The sequence below is a fragment of the Sturnira hondurensis genome, unplaced genomic scaffold, assembly GCF_014824575.4.
Source record: "Sturnira hondurensis isolate 20B ecotype Veracruz unplaced genomic scaffold, ASM1482457v3 Scaffold0002638, whole genome shotgun sequence".
NCBI classification, from domain to species: domain Eukaryota; kingdom Metazoa; phylum Chordata; class Mammalia; order Chiroptera; family Phyllostomidae; genus Sturnira; species Sturnira hondurensis.
The window spans coordinates 12,476,489-12,496,447 of NW_028075269.1; the positions used below are offsets into that span (position 1 = coordinate 12,476,489).

Below are 19,959 nucleotides of genomic sequence, written 5' to 3' on the forward strand. Positions count from 1 at the left end.
TGTAGTGGCTTCAACCAACAAACATGTATAACCTTCCAGTTTTTCTGGGCCAGGAATCTGCACATAGCTTTAGCTGGGTGGTCCTGCCTTAAGGTCTCTCATGAGATTGTCGTCAAGCTGCAGCCAGGACTGTGGCCCTGTCTGCCTCCTAGCTCACTTGCATGGGTGTCGGCAGGACTCAGTTCTTTGTGGACTGAGGGCCTTAATTCCTCCCTGGGTGATGCTGGAAGGCCCTTAGAGTTCCTTGCCACTTCAGCCTTTCTATGGGGCAGTTCACACCACGAGGGCCGGCCAGTGAGAGGGAGAGGGAGAGGGAGATAGCAAGCTGCAAGTTAGTGTTTTAGAACAATGATAAACATTCATTATCTCTGATGGTTTGTGGATCAGGAATTTGGGGATGGCTGGGTGGTTCCAGCTCAGGATTTCTCACCAAGGTTACAGTCATAGGAAGACTTATTTGGGGCTGTAGGTTCCACTTTCAAGATGGTTCATTCGAATGGCTGGCATGTTGGTGGGAGGTTCCGTTTGTCCCCGGGTGGGCCCACCCACAGGGAGGCCTGAGCGCCCTCACCACGTGGCGCTGCCTTCACCCAGAATGTGGGGTCTGAGAAAGTGAGAAAGAAGCTGCTCTGTGCTTTGTTACCCAGCCTTGGAAGTTGCCCAGTGTCACTTCTACAATAGCCATTGGTCACAAAGGTTGGCCCCACACAGTGTAGAATTAGACTACGCAAAAGCATGGATCCCAGAAGGCAGGGACCTTTGGGAATGTCCTTGGAGACTGGCTACTATTGTAGCTGCCTTGTAACAGGGTCCACAGTCACAGCTACTGCCTCCTGAGCAGTTACTTTGCTCATGGTGCTGTGCCAAGGACTTGACAGATGGTACCTCATTTAACCCTGACAGCGACCCTGAGATCCAGGTGCTCTGAATATCCCCACTTTACAGATACAAAAACTAAGGCTTAGGGAGGCTACTAACTTGCCCAAGGTCGCAGAGCTAGTATGTGGCAGGTGAAACAAACACCGGAGCACATCTCAGAAAGACTTGAGCTCAAGTCCAGCTTTGCCCGGTTTTTACCCGTGGTGTTACTGGGGCTGCTGCGAGGAGCGAAAATATTACTGAACATCTGGGGTCCTGCTGCCCACTGCCATCCTCTGGGCAAATTTCCAGAGGTAAAGGTTTGGTGATAAAGGAAAGCAATCTTTGTCCAAAAGCTTCACCATTTTGGAACAACAGGTTTTCACATGCATTAGTCTCTTAAGCTATCAGTTAAGGCTAAAATCTTTAAATATATATATACGATTATGCTATTACAGTTGTCCCATTTCCCCCCTTTATTTCCCTCTGCACACCCCCTCCCACCCACATTCCCCCCCTTTAGGTCACATCCATTGGTCATACATATAAGTTCTTTGGCTTCTACATTTTCTATACTATTCTTAACCTCCCCCTGTCTATTTTCTTCTACCAATTGTGCTACTTACTCTTTGTACCTTTTCCCTCTTTTCCCCCCTCCCACTCCCCCGTTGATAACCCTCCAAGTGATCTCCATTTCTGTGGTTCTGTTCCTGTTCTACTTGTTTGCTTAATTTGCTTTTGTTTTTGTTTTAGGTGTGGTTGCTAATAACTGTGAGTTTGCTGTCATTTTACTGTTCATCTTTTTAATCTTCTTCTTCTTAGATAAGTCCCTTTAACATTTCATATAATAAGGGCTTGGTGATGAACTCACTCCTTTAACTTGACCTTATCTGAGAAGAACTTTATCTGCCCATCCATTCTAAATGATAGCTTTGCTAGATAGAGTTATCTTGGATGTAGGTCACTGCCTTTCATGACTCTGAATACTTCTTTCCAGCCCCTTCTTGCCTGTAAGGTCTCTTTTGAGAAATCAGCTGACAGTCTTAAGGGAACTCCTTGGTAAGTAACCCTCTTCTTTTTTCTTGCTGCTTCTAAGATTCCCTCCTTATTTTTAATCTCGGGTAATGTAATTATGATGTGCCTTGGTGTGTTCCTCCTTGGGTCCAATTTCTATGGGCTCTGAGCTTCCTGGACTTCCTGGAAGTCTATTTCCTTTGCCAGATTGGGGAAGTTCTCCTTTATTATTTGTTCAAATATGTTTTCAATTTGTTGTTCTTCCTCTTCTTCTGGCACCCATATAATTTGGTTGTTGGGATGTTTAAAGATGTCCTGGAGGCTCCTAAGCTCCTCATTTTTTTGAATTCTTGTTTCTTCATTCTTTTCTGATTGGATGTTTCTTTCTTTCTTCTGGTCCACACCTTTGATTAGAGTTCCAGGTTCCTTCCCATCACTATTGGTTCCCTGTACATTTTCCTTTATTTCACTTAGCATTGCCTTCATTTTTCATCTAATTTGCAACCAAATCCAACCAATCCTATGAGCATCCAGATCACCAGTATTTTGAACTGTGTATCTGATAAGTTGGCTATCTCTTGATCACTTAGTTGTATTTTTTCCGGTGCTTTGATTTGTTCTTTCATATGCGCCTTTTAAAAAAAATTTTTGGTCTTGTTGCACCTGTTACATATAAGGGGTGGGGCCTTAGGTGTTCACCAGGGCGAGGCAACCCAGTCGCTGGGTTGTGACACTGTATGTGGGGGAGGAGTTGAGAGGGAACAGTTCTGCTTGCTCCGCTCTGTGCTGGATTTCAGTTATTTTCCACACTACCCACAATCAAATTGGGCCCTTCTGGTGCTTGTTCCCGGGTGGGCGGGCTTATGTAGGTTCTAGGACCCCGTGGGTCTCTCCAGCAAACTCTCCTGTGAGGCTGGGAGTCTCTCCTGGTGCCTCAACCCCATAGGTGTTTCCAATCTGTGGTTTGAGGCTTTATTTCCCTGCGGTAGGTCCCCGGGTTGTGTGGTCTGTCTCGCTCCCCAGTTGTTCCTCCCAGTTTATCCACACATGAATGTGGGATCGCCTGCTCCGCCAGCTGCAGCCCTGCCCACCGGGGTCCTCCACAGCCGCTTTGCTGCGAGTCCCCTCTGCCTGGCTGCCCATCTCTGCCACTCCTACTGGTCTGGATGGATGTTTCTTCTTTAAATCTTTGGTTGTCAGACTTCCATACAGTTCGATTTTCTGTCAGTTCTGGTTGTTTTTTATTTGTAAAGTGTTGTTGTCCTTCTTTTGGTTGTGCAAGGAGGCACAGTGTGTCTACCTATGCCTCTATCTTGGCCGGCAGTCCTAAACTCTTTCACTCTTTAGTGACAGCACTAATCACCTAAACCTATCAATTACGGCTAAACTCTAACACCTGAATTCTCCTATCATTTTCCTCATTAGTTTTAATTATCTTTTCTCTGTAGGGTCAGTTTACAAACTAGAGCAACCTAAGAAACAAAAGCTACACAATTTTGGAAGAATGGCAGGCTTCTGCCTCAGAGGTCATCTTCTCTAGAACACCCCCAGAAGAATAACCCTGCCACCCTCTGCCAGGCCAGCCGGACCCTAGGCTGCGCCCGGAGTTTCTTCCCATCCAAGATTCCACCCATTGGGAAATGCAGGTAGCTGTGGCACAATCATCCAGGCATCCTCGAGGAAGAAGAGAGCCCAGAGATGAAGAGAACCCACGCCCACCCAGCTGAGAGCCCTTCTTTTATTTCAGGTCTTCTTGCTCATAATTCCGCGCGCTCTGGAGGCATTCAGCTTCTCAGCCAGTCCCGTCTTAGACTGTTTACTGTTGCCTCCCCAAACTCCTCCTGTGGATCCTCCCTACTCCTCCCCAATGATCTGATCCAATCTCTCTGTATCAGGAATGTGTATGGGTACTACAGAGTATTATACCAAAGACCACAGAGAGACAAAATCCTTTCTCGCCTCCTTCAGCAATGTGAAGCCATGTCAGAACATGCATCCCAGGTCAGAGTGTCTCACTTGTGGTAAATAAGAGACAAAGCATTCTGCTTTGACTTTTACTAAAACCAACATAAAAAGGGCTTGAGAGTGGCTCCCTGAAACCCAAATAATTAGCATTGGAAGCTATGACATTTTCTGGAAATGGAGTGTCCTGTGTTTTTTATGAAATTCCAAAGAATTGTGAAATAGGAGAGCATAATGAATGGCTTTACCTCCTGCCCAGCTTGTATGGTGAGGAGGTTACAAGGGATTCAGTAAAACTCTAAATACAATCGAACTTAAAGAGGACTTTACACTTGTCCAAATGACTTTAAAGACATTAATATATTTAAAACATGTGTGAGATAGATAGATAGATAGACAGATAGAGATGCAGAGAGTAAGCGAGGCACACCAAGTCATTTCCAGACTTGAAGTTCATGTGCCCAAAGGAACCTAAGGAGACAAGAATGACAGTACTGGGTCAGGTCCACTGTCTTTCTGTATTACTAATGTTTGGAGGTGAGTGAACAGCTGTAGGAAAAATCACTTGTCTTCTTGGGTGTCATTATCAAAGGCCAGAGGCCTTTCCACAACACATTTCCTGGAAGAATGCACATACTCACATACAGCTGAATTTTTGCATAAAATTTGAGGGGCTTTAAAATTCCTCAGAGCCCATGGATCATGTCCTAATGTTCATGGATCCCAGGATAAAAACACCCCAAATGGTAACTCTTTGGGAGAATTTATATTTTCCATACTTGACAAACTACTTTGTAATATTGAACTTGCTAAACTTTCCTATAGCACATCACATTTTCTCATTACCTTAAATGGGCATTGGTATTTTTAACTCTTGACCTGATCCACTTTAACTTCCATGTTTCCAGACTAGAGCAGACAAAAAGTCAAGTCCCTGAATCTTAGCATCCTCTGCAGTGCATCCAAAATGGGATGACGGCCTCCCCTGTGCAATTTCCCTCCGCGAGTGGTCCAGGCACCCACACCCTCCAGACTCCTCCAAACAGATATAATTTATATACAGTAAAACTCACCTGTTTTAGGGATGCAGCTCTGTGTGTGTTGACAAATGTATTACGTTGTGTAACCACCACCCGAATCAAGATGCAAAGCAGTTTCACTGCTCCGAAAAGGTCCCTTGTGTCCCTGAGCACTCACCCCTCTTCCCCACGCCCAGACCCTGGGAACGACTGAGCTGATTTTGGTCCTTATGGTTCTGCTGCCCCTCGCCCCAAGCCTGATAAATGAAATCTTACAGAATGTACCCTATAGGGCCAGATTCTTTGTCTTAGCATGCTTTTAAGATTCCTTCAAATTGTGTTAAATGATAGTGCACAATTTGTTTAGACAGTCACCAGTTGATGGACATTTTAGTTATTTCCTGTTTTGGCTCTCCCCACCCCCACCCCCATTAGCTTTTTGCTTTTTGCAGAGTGGGGAATGCGAGTGGAACAGAAAATGTCATGGCGTTCTTTCACCACCTGACTCTCAGAAACGTGCACCAGTGCCGTCCAGGAGCCCCAGCTGCATTGAAGCAGCTGTTCATTTTGCACTTGGGTAGCTAGTGCAAAATGCGTGTGTTCTTTACATTTACTTTTCTACAAATCGAGGCCCAAACGTTCCGTTAGTAGACCAGATCCAGATGAAATAACTCACACGTCCAGCCTGTGTACCTTGAAGGTGTTAGCCTTCCTTCTCCAGGTGTGGTTCACGGACCATCAGTCTCCAAATCACCTACAAGTTTGTTAGCAAGACTCCACCCCAGACTGCCGGAGTCAGAGTCAGCGTTTAACATGATGCCCAGGTGTTTCGGATGCGTATTAAATTTTGAGAAGCACGGGTCATATTTCACTTTCCCTATTAAAAACAAAAAAGAAACCAAAACAGTTTCTCAGAGTATTCAGCTCTTCCTTCCAACTTTTTCTTTCCCTCTCTGGAGTACAGTAAGCCCATTTTATAGTTGAGTAAAGAACTCTATTTTGGGTTCGGGGAGGGGTGAGCGCCGCATCCTCAGAGGATGAAAGAACAGAGAGAAAAGGGAAGGGGAGAAAGAGAAGGCAGAGAACAGAGCCCGGGCAGTTAGATTCTCGCAGCCAGAGTGAGTGGGCGGCGAGAGGCCGAAAGGCCGACCCTCCGCCGCCCCCTCAGCGGCCTCCCGGAGTCGGGACAACCGCGCTAGTAGGCGGACCGCGGAGCGCAGCGAGGTCGCTTGCAAAAGTTCGAGCCGGGCAGGGCCGAGCCTGCGGGGCCGAAGCGGGCGGGGCGGAGGGTGGAGGGACAGCTGGGGGGCGGGGCCGGCGCGGCGAGGGGCGGGGTCAGCGCCAAGGCCGAGGGGGCAGCGACGGCGCCGGGTTGCGGGAGCGGCGGCCGTGCCATGTGGCTGCTGGGGCCGCTGTGCCTGCTGCTGGGCAGCGCGGCTGGTGAGTCGGGGGGCGTCCGGCGAACTTCCTGCGGGGCGCTGGGCGTGGCGGCCGGGCTGCGATAGCGCCCCCTCCCCGTGCCTGGGCTGCGTCTCCCGGCGCTGGTGTGCAGAGAGGGCGGACCCGGGCGCCGGGCTGGCCGGGACCCCGGTGTGGGGCCGCGGCGGGGTGCGCGCGGTCCTATTGTGTGGGCGTGCGCGCCGGCTTCTGCTGTGTGGTGTGTGTGCGCGGGCGGGGCTTTGTGTGCAGCCCGGCTCTGGGGAGTCCGGCAACTGCCCCGATTGGGCGTAGCTCGAGTGAGTCTGTGTGTTGTGTGTGTTCGGGAAAAGAGGAGAGGAAAGGAGAGAACTCTTCCCTAATCCCATCTTCCCAAATGCCCGGGTACTCGGAGCTGGCTAGCCTCCCTAGACGTTCTTCGCTGGTCTCTTTCGTACACCTTTGGGCCTCAGTTTCCCATCCTCGATCGCTGGGCGGGCCGTATGGCCGCTTCCTTCCACTCCTCCCTGAACTGTGTTTGGTTTGGGCAAAGAGATGGAGCAAGGCTGGGCCTGGGAATTAATAATCTTCCCTACTGGTCCTGGGATCAGATCATTTATTTGTCATCTGATCATCCTCATTCGCCCTTCAATGGGCGCCCTGATTGGCGAGGTGCCCTGGGAGAGGACCCGGGCTTCGTCTGGCGGACCTTTGAATCTGGCATCACCGTCGTGAGTGCATCCTGAGGTCCAGAGGAGCAGCAAGCCTTTTTTCCTCCCAGACAGCATGCTCTTCCCAGGAACTTTTCTGCTGATGTGGGCACGCTCCGAATTGCAGTCCGGGAGCCCTTCCTCCTCTGTCCCTGCCGGCCAGCCACAGCTGTCAGCTGCCCCTCCTCGCCTCCACTCGCCTTTGGCCCCCTGATGTTTATTTCTGGGCAGCTGATGCCCAGAAAGTGGGTGACAGGGCCCAGTGAACTTTCTTCAGCAGCAGCTTGCTTGCCTGGCATTTGCGGCATCCACATATGTAATTTATGCCTGCTTTTCCAAAATGCTTCTAGCTACTTGCCGTGGAGGTGTCTTTGGTGGGGTGTCTGTAGGGGAAGTTGAGGCTCATTTCATTCTGACCCCTGCCCCTCCCCCCCAGGGGGTGTGCTGAGAGAAATCTCCCTTCTTCATGGAAGCCCAGGTCCTGGCCACTGGGCAGCCTTTTCAAAGCCCCTCCCCACTCCTCAGAGACTCCCTTTAGATATCTGTTAATTTGTTGTGGCTTCCAGTGAGGGTGGAATGCTGGTGGCTGCTGTGGATTTTTAACTGGGTCTGGGTCAGAGTGCCCTGTTTCTCTTGAACTATTGGGCCATCCCAGGGAGGGAGTTCCAAGGGGGCATTGGCAGCCATTTGTTGACATGAGTGATTATATGGAAGCAGAACAGGCAGACTTCCTGGGCATCTCAGACATAAAGATCTGCCTAGATTCACGTTCTCAATTTGCATAGCCCTGGTGTGTCCCATGGTAATACCCAAGTAGGACAGCCTGGAAGCCAGTGTGTGTGTGTGTGTGTGTGTGTGTGTGTGTTCAGAGAGCTGCTTGTGGCCCAGTGGAAACTATTTTTTGCATCTCCCAGTTGGTCCTGATTGCTTTGGTTGAGTCCCCATCTCTATAAAAATAGCTATAAAGTTAATTTTGTTCTTCTCTTGTTCAGTGTTGGCTACTTAATGCATGTGTACATATAAAGTAGGGCTAAAATAAATAGAATGGTCAGCATGGGGTGGGGTCACAGGACTGCCTAACTGTCCCAGGTGGTGTTTTTTCATTATCCATGGTCATTGAGCCTGTGTGGCTTTGAGGCACCTTTACAGCTGCTGGTTTATAACCCTCTAGGCAGGTTGGGGTGTGTGCATATTTTGTGTTGCATTAAGCATCTCCTCCTAGCACGGATTTCTCCTTGACCTGACATGAAGCATTACCAGAAACAGGGCTGGCCATTTTTCCTGATGCCAGCCTGGTGTCCTGGGCTGCCCGCCTGTAGAAAAGTCAGTGTGGTTCAGTTTGGGGTCCATCGCAGGGCCAGAGACCCCGCCATTGGGTCCTATATCCTACATCTTGATCCTCTTCTGGGAAGTTGATGAAATGAGAGATTGTTTAAGCCAGTACCCCAGCTCCATGTGTCTCTTTGATAGTCTCTGAAGAAACCTGGGGTCAAAGTTGAGCCTGAGTCAGAGTTCCTTATCTTTGTGGGCCTTCAAGGCCAGGGGCATTCCAAGAGCAGTTTGGCAGCCTTTGTTATTCAGGAACCATCTCAGACACCTTCATGTGTTTTTTTTCTTCCTTTGTTTTTATTGCTTGTGTTAGGGAAGTGAAGCATTGATTTTTGGCTGTTATTATTTTTTAATGTATCCTGTGAGAAAGACTCTGCCCATACAATGTCCAGTTTCTCTTCACACAGTGGACTGGGTGGGTTTAAGTGCTCTGAAGGTAGACATGTGTAAATGGTGGTCAGTCTCCTTACCTCCTCCCAGGCCGACCTTTGATTAGATTCCTTGACATTCTCTTCCTGTCAGTGAAAAGGCTCAAGGTTCCCCCATATGTACTCCGAGGAGAATGGCTATTGGCCCTTCTTTCCTGGAAAGATCTGCTTAATTGTGCCAGCAGGTGGATTTCATTATTAATTTTTATTAGTGGAGTAGCTTGGTGCAGCCCAGCCCAGGTAGATGAGACTGTGCACCGAAGTACAAATAAACACACCTTGTTGCTTTTCATCTTCAAAGAGCGGAGCAGAAGCCTGCCTCCTGGGGTGTGGGGTGTTTTTTCCTGACAGCCCACTTAGGCCATTTACTTTGGGATCAGTGGGGGAAGGACAGGGGTGTGAGTAGAAAAGGGCACGGAGGTAATGTCTGCGCCTCCAAGACTGGTTCAGACACTTTCTGGCCGAAGTCTCCAGAGTAACTTGAAAGTGGGCTTGTATCATCACCTGCGTAAAACAGTTGAGAGAATTTGGGAATTAGGAAAGTTAATAAACAAATAATCTCATATTATAGACATGCTCTTTAACCACCTTGCGCGTTTGCATGTTGAGGGGAGGACAGGGAACCTGGTATTTGTGGAAGGGATATCTTTGCGTGAGCTTCTTTGCTTGCCACTTTAAAGACATATCTTGCTGAATTTTTCCAATGCTGTGGTATGGCAGGAAGTTATTTCATGGTTTGGGAGACAGCATCGTTACCCATAATGCGGGAGGAAGGACCGGAGCTTGGATTCCAACCTGTTTCTCTTGGTTCTTCACCTGGGTGTTCCCACTCTTCCCAGGCCCGGTGCTTCCATAGGTTCCCTCCCACTGCTTCTGTGTATTAGCAGCCAATGAGGTTACTTCCAGAGATACCCCCTTCCCAATCTGTTCACGTTGTGGTCACTGCTCTGAATTTAGCAGTCCCTGTTTTTGGTAAATACCTAAAGTAAATCTCACTCCTTAAGGAATCTCATTTCAAAATAGCACTGATCTTGCTGTGTGCAAGGAGAGGACGGCGGCAGGAAGATACCCCAGGCCGCCACCGTGAGATTTCTTGACCTGAGCTGTAAGGGGGTTCACTGTTGTTCACGAAGCTGTGTCTTTGTATTTTCCCCTTTTCTTACATGGTATTGCATCTTACAGTTGACAAAAGGTAACTACATGCCATGCAAGCAAGTTGGAGTGATGGAACTGCTTGTAGCTGGGAGATAGTATCAGGGACAAATCTGTTTCTGGTTGTGGAGTTTTCCCTGTTTGTTCTCTTCCCTTTTTCTTTCTTTCTCCTTTTGGACTATTTTGGAAAGGCTTGGATCATCCTAACTTGTGCAGCTTTTTCACCAGTGACACCCTGGACGGACTTTTAAGATGGCTGCTCCATCATGCGGGCCTACGTACGTACGTACGTGCGTGCGTGCATGCATGCGTGCGGGTGCGTGCAAGTTCCCTTCTTTTCATTGCAATTGTCGTAAAAGAACTTACTTTCTTGGATCACGAGGAATGCCCTTAAAAATGTTTGCTGGGAGAGCCTGTGGGTACTTTGCAGATGTTGCATTTGCTTGTCACGTCATTTGCCTGATGTGTAGCAGTGCTCACCAGAGTAAGTAGAATTTTGTGGCAGGGTAGCTGCGCAGCCCAGGGGATGGCAAATACTTCAGGCAGGGTCGTTCGTTAGGGTTTCTAGAAATGCTTGCGTGGATGGGGTTAGTTTCAGTTTCGGTGCTGTTGCCGTTTTGGGCTGCCTAGTTCTTTGTTGGGGGAGGAGTGAGGTGTCCAGCCATTGTAGACTATGTAGCAGCGTCTCTGGTTCTAGATGCCAGTACCACTCCCCCAAACCCTCCCACCAGCAGTTGTGACAGCCATACCTGTCATTACCAAATGCCCTCTGGGGGCAAAGTCACCCTGTTGAGAACCCCAGTTGAGAACCTCTGGCCTAGTCGAGCAGGCCTGCTTGTCATACCTCTTGAACATTGTTACTGCTCATCCTAAAAATGTGTTCTGGATGCAGTGGGTCAGGGGGTCATCCTCCTCCCGAGGGGACTTTTAGTCATCAGGTTCCCCCCAAGTTCCATGTGAAGACCCATTCTTAGCGACGAATGTGTCCGCACTGACCCTTTCCCTCCCACTTCCCCTTGTGTCATTGCGCAAACTTCTGGGGTTTTAAGATTGTAGATTTCTTAGGTTTTCTTGGGAAAGACCTGCTGAGAAAGCAGGTAAAAGGCAGGTGGCACCTGACACCAAGAGCCACCTGGTCCCCTGAATGTTGAACTTGGGAGGTTCACGGGCCCTGGGAGGGAAGGGAGAAGCTGCCTCAAAGTTTGCCTTGGGACCCGTGTGTTGAAATCCTAGCCCCGGAAGTCCCTCTTCCTCCTCTCTACAGAGCCCTTATTGTTCTTTTCAGTTCCCCTACCCTCCCAGAATTCCGTTTCCCTTCCCATCAAAGGGCTTTACAACTTGAGTCAGTTCTGCAGGTGGTGGAGAAAATCATCTGTACTAGTAGTAAGTGGGTTTTGGAGAAATTTTTGTCTCAGAATTTGTCTCTGGTCTTATAAAAGCTATTCTCTGTATCACTTTATAACACTTGGATTTTTTAGGACAAGTCTTCGAGCTGTTGTTTCCTTTGTTCAGTGTCCAACCTTTGAGTTTTTACTCTGTCCTCTTCCGACTAGCAGTGTGCTTTGTCTGCTGCTGTCCTCTTTTGTGCAGGAATTTGCAGGAAGAAAGGAGGTGCTGAGAAGAGGGATGCTGGGCTTGCAGGGGAGACATGCCCATTGATCAGGCACCTGTGTCTCCAGGGAGGAAGTCTGGCTTCCCAAGCATGCAAATATTCATACCATTTTTGTCTTTGGGTAACTAGACATTCTTCTGAAAGCTTTGTTTGGCTGTACATTAGTGTGGTACCAACCCTGGCACTGTGCTGTGCTCTCAGGATGGAAATCAGTGTGAAACCCGTTCTTTTCTCTTAAAGAATCAAGTGATCCAGGGATGGAGATGGGGTGGCTTACCCTCTTTTCATTGTCTGGGAAGGGCAGAGGCACTTTTCCCCAAGTGGTAAAAAAAAGGCATTCCTAAATGTGGGATATGCTGATGGATTTATGGCCTTGGTGGGGACATCATGGGCTTGGGAAAACATGGATGCCCTGTCCTTTGGCATATTTAATGGATGGATCTTTTTTTTAAAAATATTTTATTTATTATAGAGAAGGGAAGGGAGGGAGAAAGAGAGGGAAAGAAACATCAATGCGTGGTTGCCTCTTGCGCACCCCCGACTGGGGATCTGGCCTGCAACCCAGATGTGTGCCCTGACTGGGAATCAAACTGACGACCCTTTGATTCACAGGCTGGCCTGGCACTCAATCCACTGAGCCACACCAGCCAGGGCTGGATGAGCCATTCTTGAACAGGTTTCAGAGGTGATGACTTACGGCCTAGCTTGTTTCTTTAGCTTTCCAGGTACAATGTTGGGGTATGTATGTTGCTGCTTTAAGACTCCAGTAGCTACTCTTTGTCAGCTCCTGAGATTTGAACAAGACATTGCTTCTGTGGTTTGTGGCTTTCTTCTACTTTATTTTAGGTCAGTCTATCTATCAACCACCTATCTGTTCATCCATCCATCCATCCATCCACCCACTTCCCCATCCATTTATTTATCTCCTCTTTTAGTCTTGAATCCTACTAGGTTGTAAACTGCTTGAGGGTGGAGATCACATTTCTTATTTCTTTTGTATCATCTAGAAGCACATTGAAAATTTACTCTCTTTGGCAGGGTCCAAGGCTGGACACGTACTATTCTGTTGTAATCTTCTTAAACTAAAAACATTGCAAAAAATTCAATACATGCTCATTATAAAAATCTCAAACAAAATAGAAATAATGACAATGAAGGATTAAAATCTTCCTCCATCCTCCATTTACATTTCTCTCCCCTTTTCTGAATGAAGTTTAACTAGAATATATCAGTGTAGAATATATCAGTGTAACCCTAATATGGATTACACACCCATTCACACGTGCATATACATATATACGCATGTAGTTTAATGAGCTCATACTTGTTTATATTTGTAGTTGCTTTTATTGATTTACAGTATTTTGTTAGCTCTGTTTTGAGCTATGTGAATTGGCCACATTTGCCTTCCTTTGGTTTAGACACTTTGATTATTCCAAAGCTTTTGGCGTGTTCACTCGCCTTCACTTGTATTGCTCAGTGCGTGACTGGCACTCCCCTTACTACCTCTGTTTCGGAAGCAGAGTGCAATATAGCTTCAACTCTTTGTGAGTGCCTTCCATAAGTCCTTTAAAGTGCTTGGTTCTTGCTTTGCAGAAAATATGGAATTGCAGTCATTCTCCCAGTAACAGAGATTTGCTTCACTATTAATCAGGTTTATGCTCTCTTTCCTTGCTGTCTTGTGTACACAGTAACGTTTTAGTGACAGATTTTAGCGTAATCTTCTAAAGTACATTGTAAATAGGTAAATTCAACCTCTGTGGTGCCCACATGCACAGAACTGGATGGAAGTGATAACACGTGAATGGCTGTGACCAAGTTCACCCAGTCACTGCCCATAACCAAGAAATCACAGCTTCCGCCCACCCTGCACTATCAGAAGTTGCTCTTGACTGTTGAGCATAGCTTGAATTCTGAGGTGTTACGATACTGAAGGTACATGTCTTCTTGGTTGTCTTTCTTTTCATTCTTATGTAGCTTCCCATTGTTTTAAAAACAGCTTTGAAAACATCTTCTGGGATACGTGTATACTTCAATTTATTTAGTGCTTCCACTGCTGATAAATCTTATTTCTTTTTCACAGCAGTTTATTCAGGTAGGTAGTATGCTCTGCCATTTTATAGGTAAGGAAACTAGAGGGTTAAATGATTTCTTTCAAGCCCTGAGCCCATTAGAGGTGGTGTGGGAATTGGCAGGTAGATCTACACAGCTTCAACCTGTGCTCCTAACCACTGGCTCCACGGCTTTGGCTTAGAACAGACACTCAAGTCCATGTTTACTGAAGAAGTACACTGTGTAGCTTGTGGTGGGCAGGGTGTCCAGCCCATGGCCCGTGGGCCACATATATCCCAGGAGGGCAATGAATGCGGCCCAACACAAAATTGTAAATTTACCTAAAACATTATGAGATTTTTGTGTGATTACCTGTCACGATGTATTTAATGTGTGGCCCCAGACAACTCTTCTTCCAGTGTGGCCCAGAGATGCCAAAAGGTTGGACACCCCTGTAAGAGAATTCCATCGGTGGGTGGTGATGTCACTGTTGACTTCTCGCTTATCCTTTTGGATGGGATGGTCTATTAAGAGAGCTGTTGGAGTGGAGCGGGGCTGGCATCCTAAACTGATTTCATTCAAGCGGGGTCTTTGGCAGATTGAAACGTGTTCTGTCATTCCGCGGTGGAGAACTTGTCATTCTAGGCATTTAAATTGACCTTTGCGGAGGCTTGATTTGTTAAAAGAAACAACAGTGATAAACAAATTATCCCAGTGCCATGAGACTTGCCTTGAAATATACTAATGATGGAGAATGTTTCTCCCAGCTTTGGTGGGAATATTTGGTTGGAATACCAACCAAAAGCAGTTTCACGTCCCTCAACTAGTGCTGGCTGCCAAATAGAAGGGCCCACTGTTTAAACAGTCTAGGAGTAGATTTTTAAGACAGAAATAATAATGCTGATTATAGTGCCTCATATAAAAAGAAAAATGTAAGGTTTTTCTTACTTTCTGATCCCTAGCCTAAGCTTGTATGATTCACATATGAGAGAACTTTACCGTGGAAGGTGAAATGTTATTGTACTGCTCCAGAAAGAAGCTAGAAATAATTTGCTCCATCTTGTTAATGCGGACCAGGGGGCTCTTGTGAGCGGTACGTCGTGCCTTGTGAGAAAGTAACGCTGCAGGTCTGTAAAGTGTTCAAACATTGGCCGCCCAGCATGAGCCTCGGGCTTCCAAACTCTCACTCCCGTGCTCCCTGCAAGCGGGCCTCTCCTTGAACGAGTCACTGTGACACTGGAAGACTGTGCATTGGGGGAGTGCGCCCGGGCCCGTATCCAACTGTCATTTTCAGCAGACAGCACGGAGTGAAGGCGAGGGTTGTCCCTGGCTGGGAGAAAGGCCACAGGAGGGAGGGCAGCCATTTAGCTTAGTCTGGAACAGACCCTCAGCCACTGGAGGGGTGTGCGGGCCTCATGAATAACTCGATTTAGAAGACCTGCCGGCGCAAGGTGCCAAGTGTTCCCCCTGGGGCGTTTGTGTGTCTGTTGGCATAGAGGAACGAGAGCGTAAAGGGTGTTCAATTCTACTGCGTTAAAAATCCCTTTTTGTTGTTATAAGGCCCAGTGAGGTTGGCTTTGTGGGTATCAGAAGTGTGTCGTCTGTGATGGCATTACTGGAACATTTTCCCCCTTCGTTAGCCTGGAACCAGCGCAGTGTTCTTGAGGAGTCATTAAGCTAATTGGACGTGGCTGAAAAATGAGCCCTCGTCACACTTACAGTTCCACGAGTTGGAAAAAAACCTCTCGGTTTGGAAAGTTCTAAATTTAACTTGTTTTTTTTTTTAAATTATAAAAATAAAATGGGGGAGTTTGGGGACAATAGAAAAGGGATTAGCAACGTAAGGCATTGCATCACAAAAAAATTTCATCAGGAAAAATTGGAAGCCGTGAAAAGTGGGTACTGCTAAGAGAAACCAGAACAGAACTGAGTAAGGGGTTTCAAGAACAGACTTGATGGACAAAGTTCGGTCAAAAAGTGTGATGGCAGCCACTGAGCCCCGCTGTCAGCGGCCTGGAGAGGCGGGACTGAAGCTGATGTGAACTGCAGTCGAAGACTGGAGGTGGGAAGAATGACTTACGTCAGGAGTGTTCTGTGTTAACAAAAGGCAGAACTTGCCTTGTAGTGTTGCAGAGAAACGGTAAACATCGGCAGGACCTACGAAGGTCAGCAGTGAGGCGGAAGGGTGTGGCTGAGTGTGCCCGAGGTTTGTGTTGCCCAAGTAGATGGTAGTGAAAACCCAGGAAAAACTAACAGATGTCAAAAATCTACCATATTTTGCCATGTATAATGCGCACTTTTAGGCCCCAGTTTTTGAGGGAACAATGAGGATGCCCATTATACATGGGTAGTACCTGCAGTACCTTGTATCTGTTCTTGTGTTTTGTAATCATTTGTTACAGAAAATTTCTTGTACCATTATCTGTTCAAAAATAAATGCTAAAGTTACTTTATAATACAGAAAACTAGTATCTAAATATAAATAAATAAATACATTGAATTAAAGAATTAAAACGAAAGATTTTTTTTCCCTGAAAGTTTGGGACAAAAGTGTGGGCATGCATTTTGTACAGGAGCACATAATAGATGGCAAAATATGGGAATAAGGATGTTCAGTTTTTGAATCATAAACATGCCAAAGGAAATGGAGATGCTCAGAAACTGGAATATATCTTCAGGGGCAAGAACCCTGTCCAGCATTGAGGGGGCAACGTGGGTACTTTTGAAAGTACCCGTAATACGTTTCTTGGCAACGGTCTTCAACAGAAGCAAGAACTCTTCCTTTCTTGTAATGAAAGTTCCATGAGGCGGGATGGGATCTGTCTTCGCCTCTGATATCCATCTTATTTGCTCTTCTTTTCCAGTACCTGAGTCGGTGCTTGGCATAGTGTCAGTCACCCAGTAAGGTTTCCTGTCAGTCACCAGAAGGAATGGAGCTGATCTCTGGACATGTGTGCCAGTGACCCAAGGAGAGAAGGACCTGGGGCAAGAACTGAAGTTTACCTGGCCAAGCCACCTTTGCCCTTTGGTGACACTTTGTATTTCCTTCAGGTTTTAGAACAGTCTCATTCCTCTCCCAAGACCAGAGATACCTTTGGCTTTAAAAGGCAAAGAGAAAGAGGCCTTTGAGACAGAAATGGATTATAGCAATTTAAAGTCAGAGGATACGTTCAGACTGTCATGCATGGCATATATAAAAGGCTTCTGACAGGTTAGTGGAAGCTGCTATGCATCTTAATTCCATTTGAAGGGAGTTTATGTAGTTTACTTAATGAGTAGGGGAAGTTACCAAGAGGAAAAAGTGAAAACAGTTCTGTTTCATAAAGTGTGAGTGTCAGAAACATTAGAGAGAGGAAGTTTAAGACTCTCTTTTGGTCTAATGTAAAAGGAAATACAAATTTTCTGCCGGAGTCACACAAATGATCCAAGGAAGAAAATGCACTAATAAAGACAGTCGCAGAGGGACGTGGAAGGCGATCCACCCGCATCGTGTACAGACTGCCTGTATGTGGAACTGTCACTCTTACTGGGAAAAAAATCACCCATCTACTCACTCCGGGAAGAGCAGTGAAAACCAGGAGATATAAATGAAGGGAAGAGTTAGGGTAATGAAATCCATTCTGGAAGAGCTGCTTTCAAGGTATCAGATCGGTAATTTCATGGCCTTAAGCATTAAGATAGATAAACAGGATTACTGCAAACGGCAAAGGTTCATTAAATAGCGAGTATCCGATAATCCCACATAAAAAGACGTAAAGAATTAGGAACATAATTAAAGGGTGTTGAAGGTTCTCTAAGTATAAAATTAGCTGGGGCTTGCCAGATTTTGGGAGGTTAAACTGTTTAGAGAATACATAATTTTAACGTTTCAAAGGAGAAGTCTATGAGAATAGAGAAACACCAGATCTGAACTGTGCTGGTGGCTTGGTGATAAGTGTCTGCGGTTGGGGGTGGCGGGTGGCACTGACTGGTTCCTTGGGACAGCCCCGGGGTCCCTCCTCCTTGAACCTGCTCTCTGGGTGTGTGGAAATGCTTGCTCTTGAAAGCTCGGGGGATAACATGCTCCCTGCTAATGCGATGAGAGGGTTGATTAAGCTCAGAGTTGGGCTTAGTGAGTGTGACACCAGCGTGTGGCCAGGGGATCGTTGGTGGTGGGAATTGGCAGGAGCAGTTTAGGCCTGCCGCATGGGTAGGAAGGAAGGGTTGCAGAGGTTGTGGAGAAGAAAAGTATATTTTTGCACATGTATATGTGCAAAAATTGCTATTATTTAAATTATGTCTTAGAAGAGACATGTTTTTGCCCTGGCTGGTGTGGCTCAGTGGATTGAGCATCAGCCTGCAAACCAAAAGGTTGCTAGTTTGATTCCCAGTCAGGGCACATACCTGGGTTGTGGTCCAGGTCTCCAGTAGGGGGCACAGGAGAGGCAACCACACATTGATGTTTCTCTCCCACTCTTTCTTCCTCCCTTCCCCTCTGTTTAAAAAAGAAAAAAAAGAGACATGTTTTCTCTTTGAAGATTATAGTATAGAGATTGTGTAGTCCGTACTCCAAAGTGTGGTCTCCAGGCCAACAGCATCAGCGCCACGTGACTCAGAATCGGCGCCATAACAAGATCTTCAGGTAATCAGTGTGCATGTTACAGTGTGAGAGCCTTTCCAGTGAGTCAGCCTGGGTTCAAATGCTGCTCGCGGCCTTGATCTTGGCCTGGTTTCTTAAAGCTTTTTCAGAGCACTGTGTGTTCATCTGTAAACAGGGGTAATGAAGGCCCTTAGCGTGTGTGAATATTTGAAATGAGATACAGTGCGTGTGAACCGCTCAGCCTTTAATTGCTCACAAAATGTGAGTTATTTATTTTAATAATTATTTAGGTTTGTTATAAAATTTGGGCAGATAATTAGAAAAACGTAAGTTATAGTCTTATAACCCAAAGACTGTTAGCACATTGGTTTATTTTCTTTGATTTTTATACGGTTTTGATCATACTCAGAATAGAATTTTACATCCTGCCCTCTTTGCTTGTGAATGCAGCAGGAGCAGTTTTCTTTGTTAAAGGAATCTGGGAGCACAAGTGGTTCAGCATCACAGGACGGCCAGGTGTACCCTTCAGTGTCAGCTGTAAAGACTGTCCCTCACAGCTGAGTCAGCGGTGCGCTCTCTCGCAGCTTGTCCTTCTCCCCGTACCTAGGGGTGGTGTCACATCTCCTATCTGATTTTACCTGGTCGCCGTGAGGTCCAGTGGGAACCATGTGTGTGAAAACTGCTAGTAACAGGCAAAATCTTGTTCGCATCTATGTTACTGTATGTGGGTGGTCTTAATATGCAGAAGAAGCTGAGAAACATAGTCAATTACCCATTGACTCAAGAATTCCTCTTCTAGGGCTTTATTCTATTTAACTAGTTTGGGATGTGTGCAGACATTCAGTCAGGGGGATGGGTAGGACAGCTGACAAAGTAGTCACTGGAGAGGGTGACTTGTCACACCCATCTGCTAACACACTGTGCAGACAGTAAGAAAGATGCCATAGAGCTATGCTCTCCAGTAAGATATCCATTACCTGCATGCGGCTACTTAAATTAGTTGAGAATAAGTAAAATCAAAAATTCAATTCTTCACTTACACCAGGCCCGTTTTGGGTGCTCAGTAGCCCCTGTGAGCAGTGGCCGCCGTGTTGCCCAGCTCAGGTGTGTGACATTTTCGTCACCTTGGAAGGTCCTTTTGGGTCGTGCCTCTAGTGCCGCTCCGGAAGAGGAGCTCTAACATAGAAGGAAAATCCTTAGGAAACAGACGATTCAGGCTTGTGTGAGAGTGGGGGGCGGGGCTCGTGGGGGGAGAGAGAAGTGGCCCCTTGCCCCCTGGGGCACAGCATGGCATTTCTTCGTTTTTCTGAATTCAGTCCCCTTCAGCCCTGGTGGCCCCTCACTCAAAGGGCCAGTGATTTGGTGCAGGTTAGCTGTTGACTCTGCTCCTGCCCTGGGTTCTCTCAGGTCCCTTGGGTGCCGGGCCACCCTGGTGTGGCTGTTGCTTTTTGTTCCAAAGCCCATTGCCTTCTCCTCTGCCAGACACTCAGTCCACCCCTCCCCATAAATGAACTCCCACCCACATTTCACAGCAGTTGTCTGTAAGGGTTGGGCGAGATGAAGCCCCCATTCAGATTGGTGGGGGTAGTGTTACCTCTGGAGGGGAAACAGTGACAAGTGGAACTCTGATCCCCTTGGGCATGCGTGCTCTGCTTTCCTCCAGGCTGCAGGCTGTAGTGGACCCCGCGAGAGGGCTCTGCTGTGGTGGGGCCCTCCACCTCCACCCCCCCTGCAGCGTGAGGCCTCAGGGCGCCCAGGCCCCATGGGAACATTCTCCCTGCCTTGACGGTGGAGTCAACGGACACAGCCCATGGCCCGACTTCTTGGA

General features: G+C 47.1%; 1 protein-coding gene across 2 annotated transcripts in view; it reads left to right on the forward strand.

Moving 5' to 3' along the window:
* The first annotated feature begins 6,195 nt into the window (after positions 1 to 6,195).
* LDLRAD3 (low density lipoprotein receptor class A domain containing 3) overlaps positions 6,196 to 19,959 on the forward strand; it is a 209,132-nt gene continuing 195,368 nt past the window's right edge. For both annotated transcript variants that reach the window (XM_037040516.1, XM_037040517.1), the window contains exon 1: positions 6,196 to 6,293. In XM_037040516.1, coding sequence (XP_036896411.1) covers positions 6,248 to 6,293 — 46 coding nt within the window. In that variant the 5' untranslated portion in view covers positions 6,196 to 6,247. The remainder of the gene's footprint in view (positions 6,294 to 19,959) is intronic.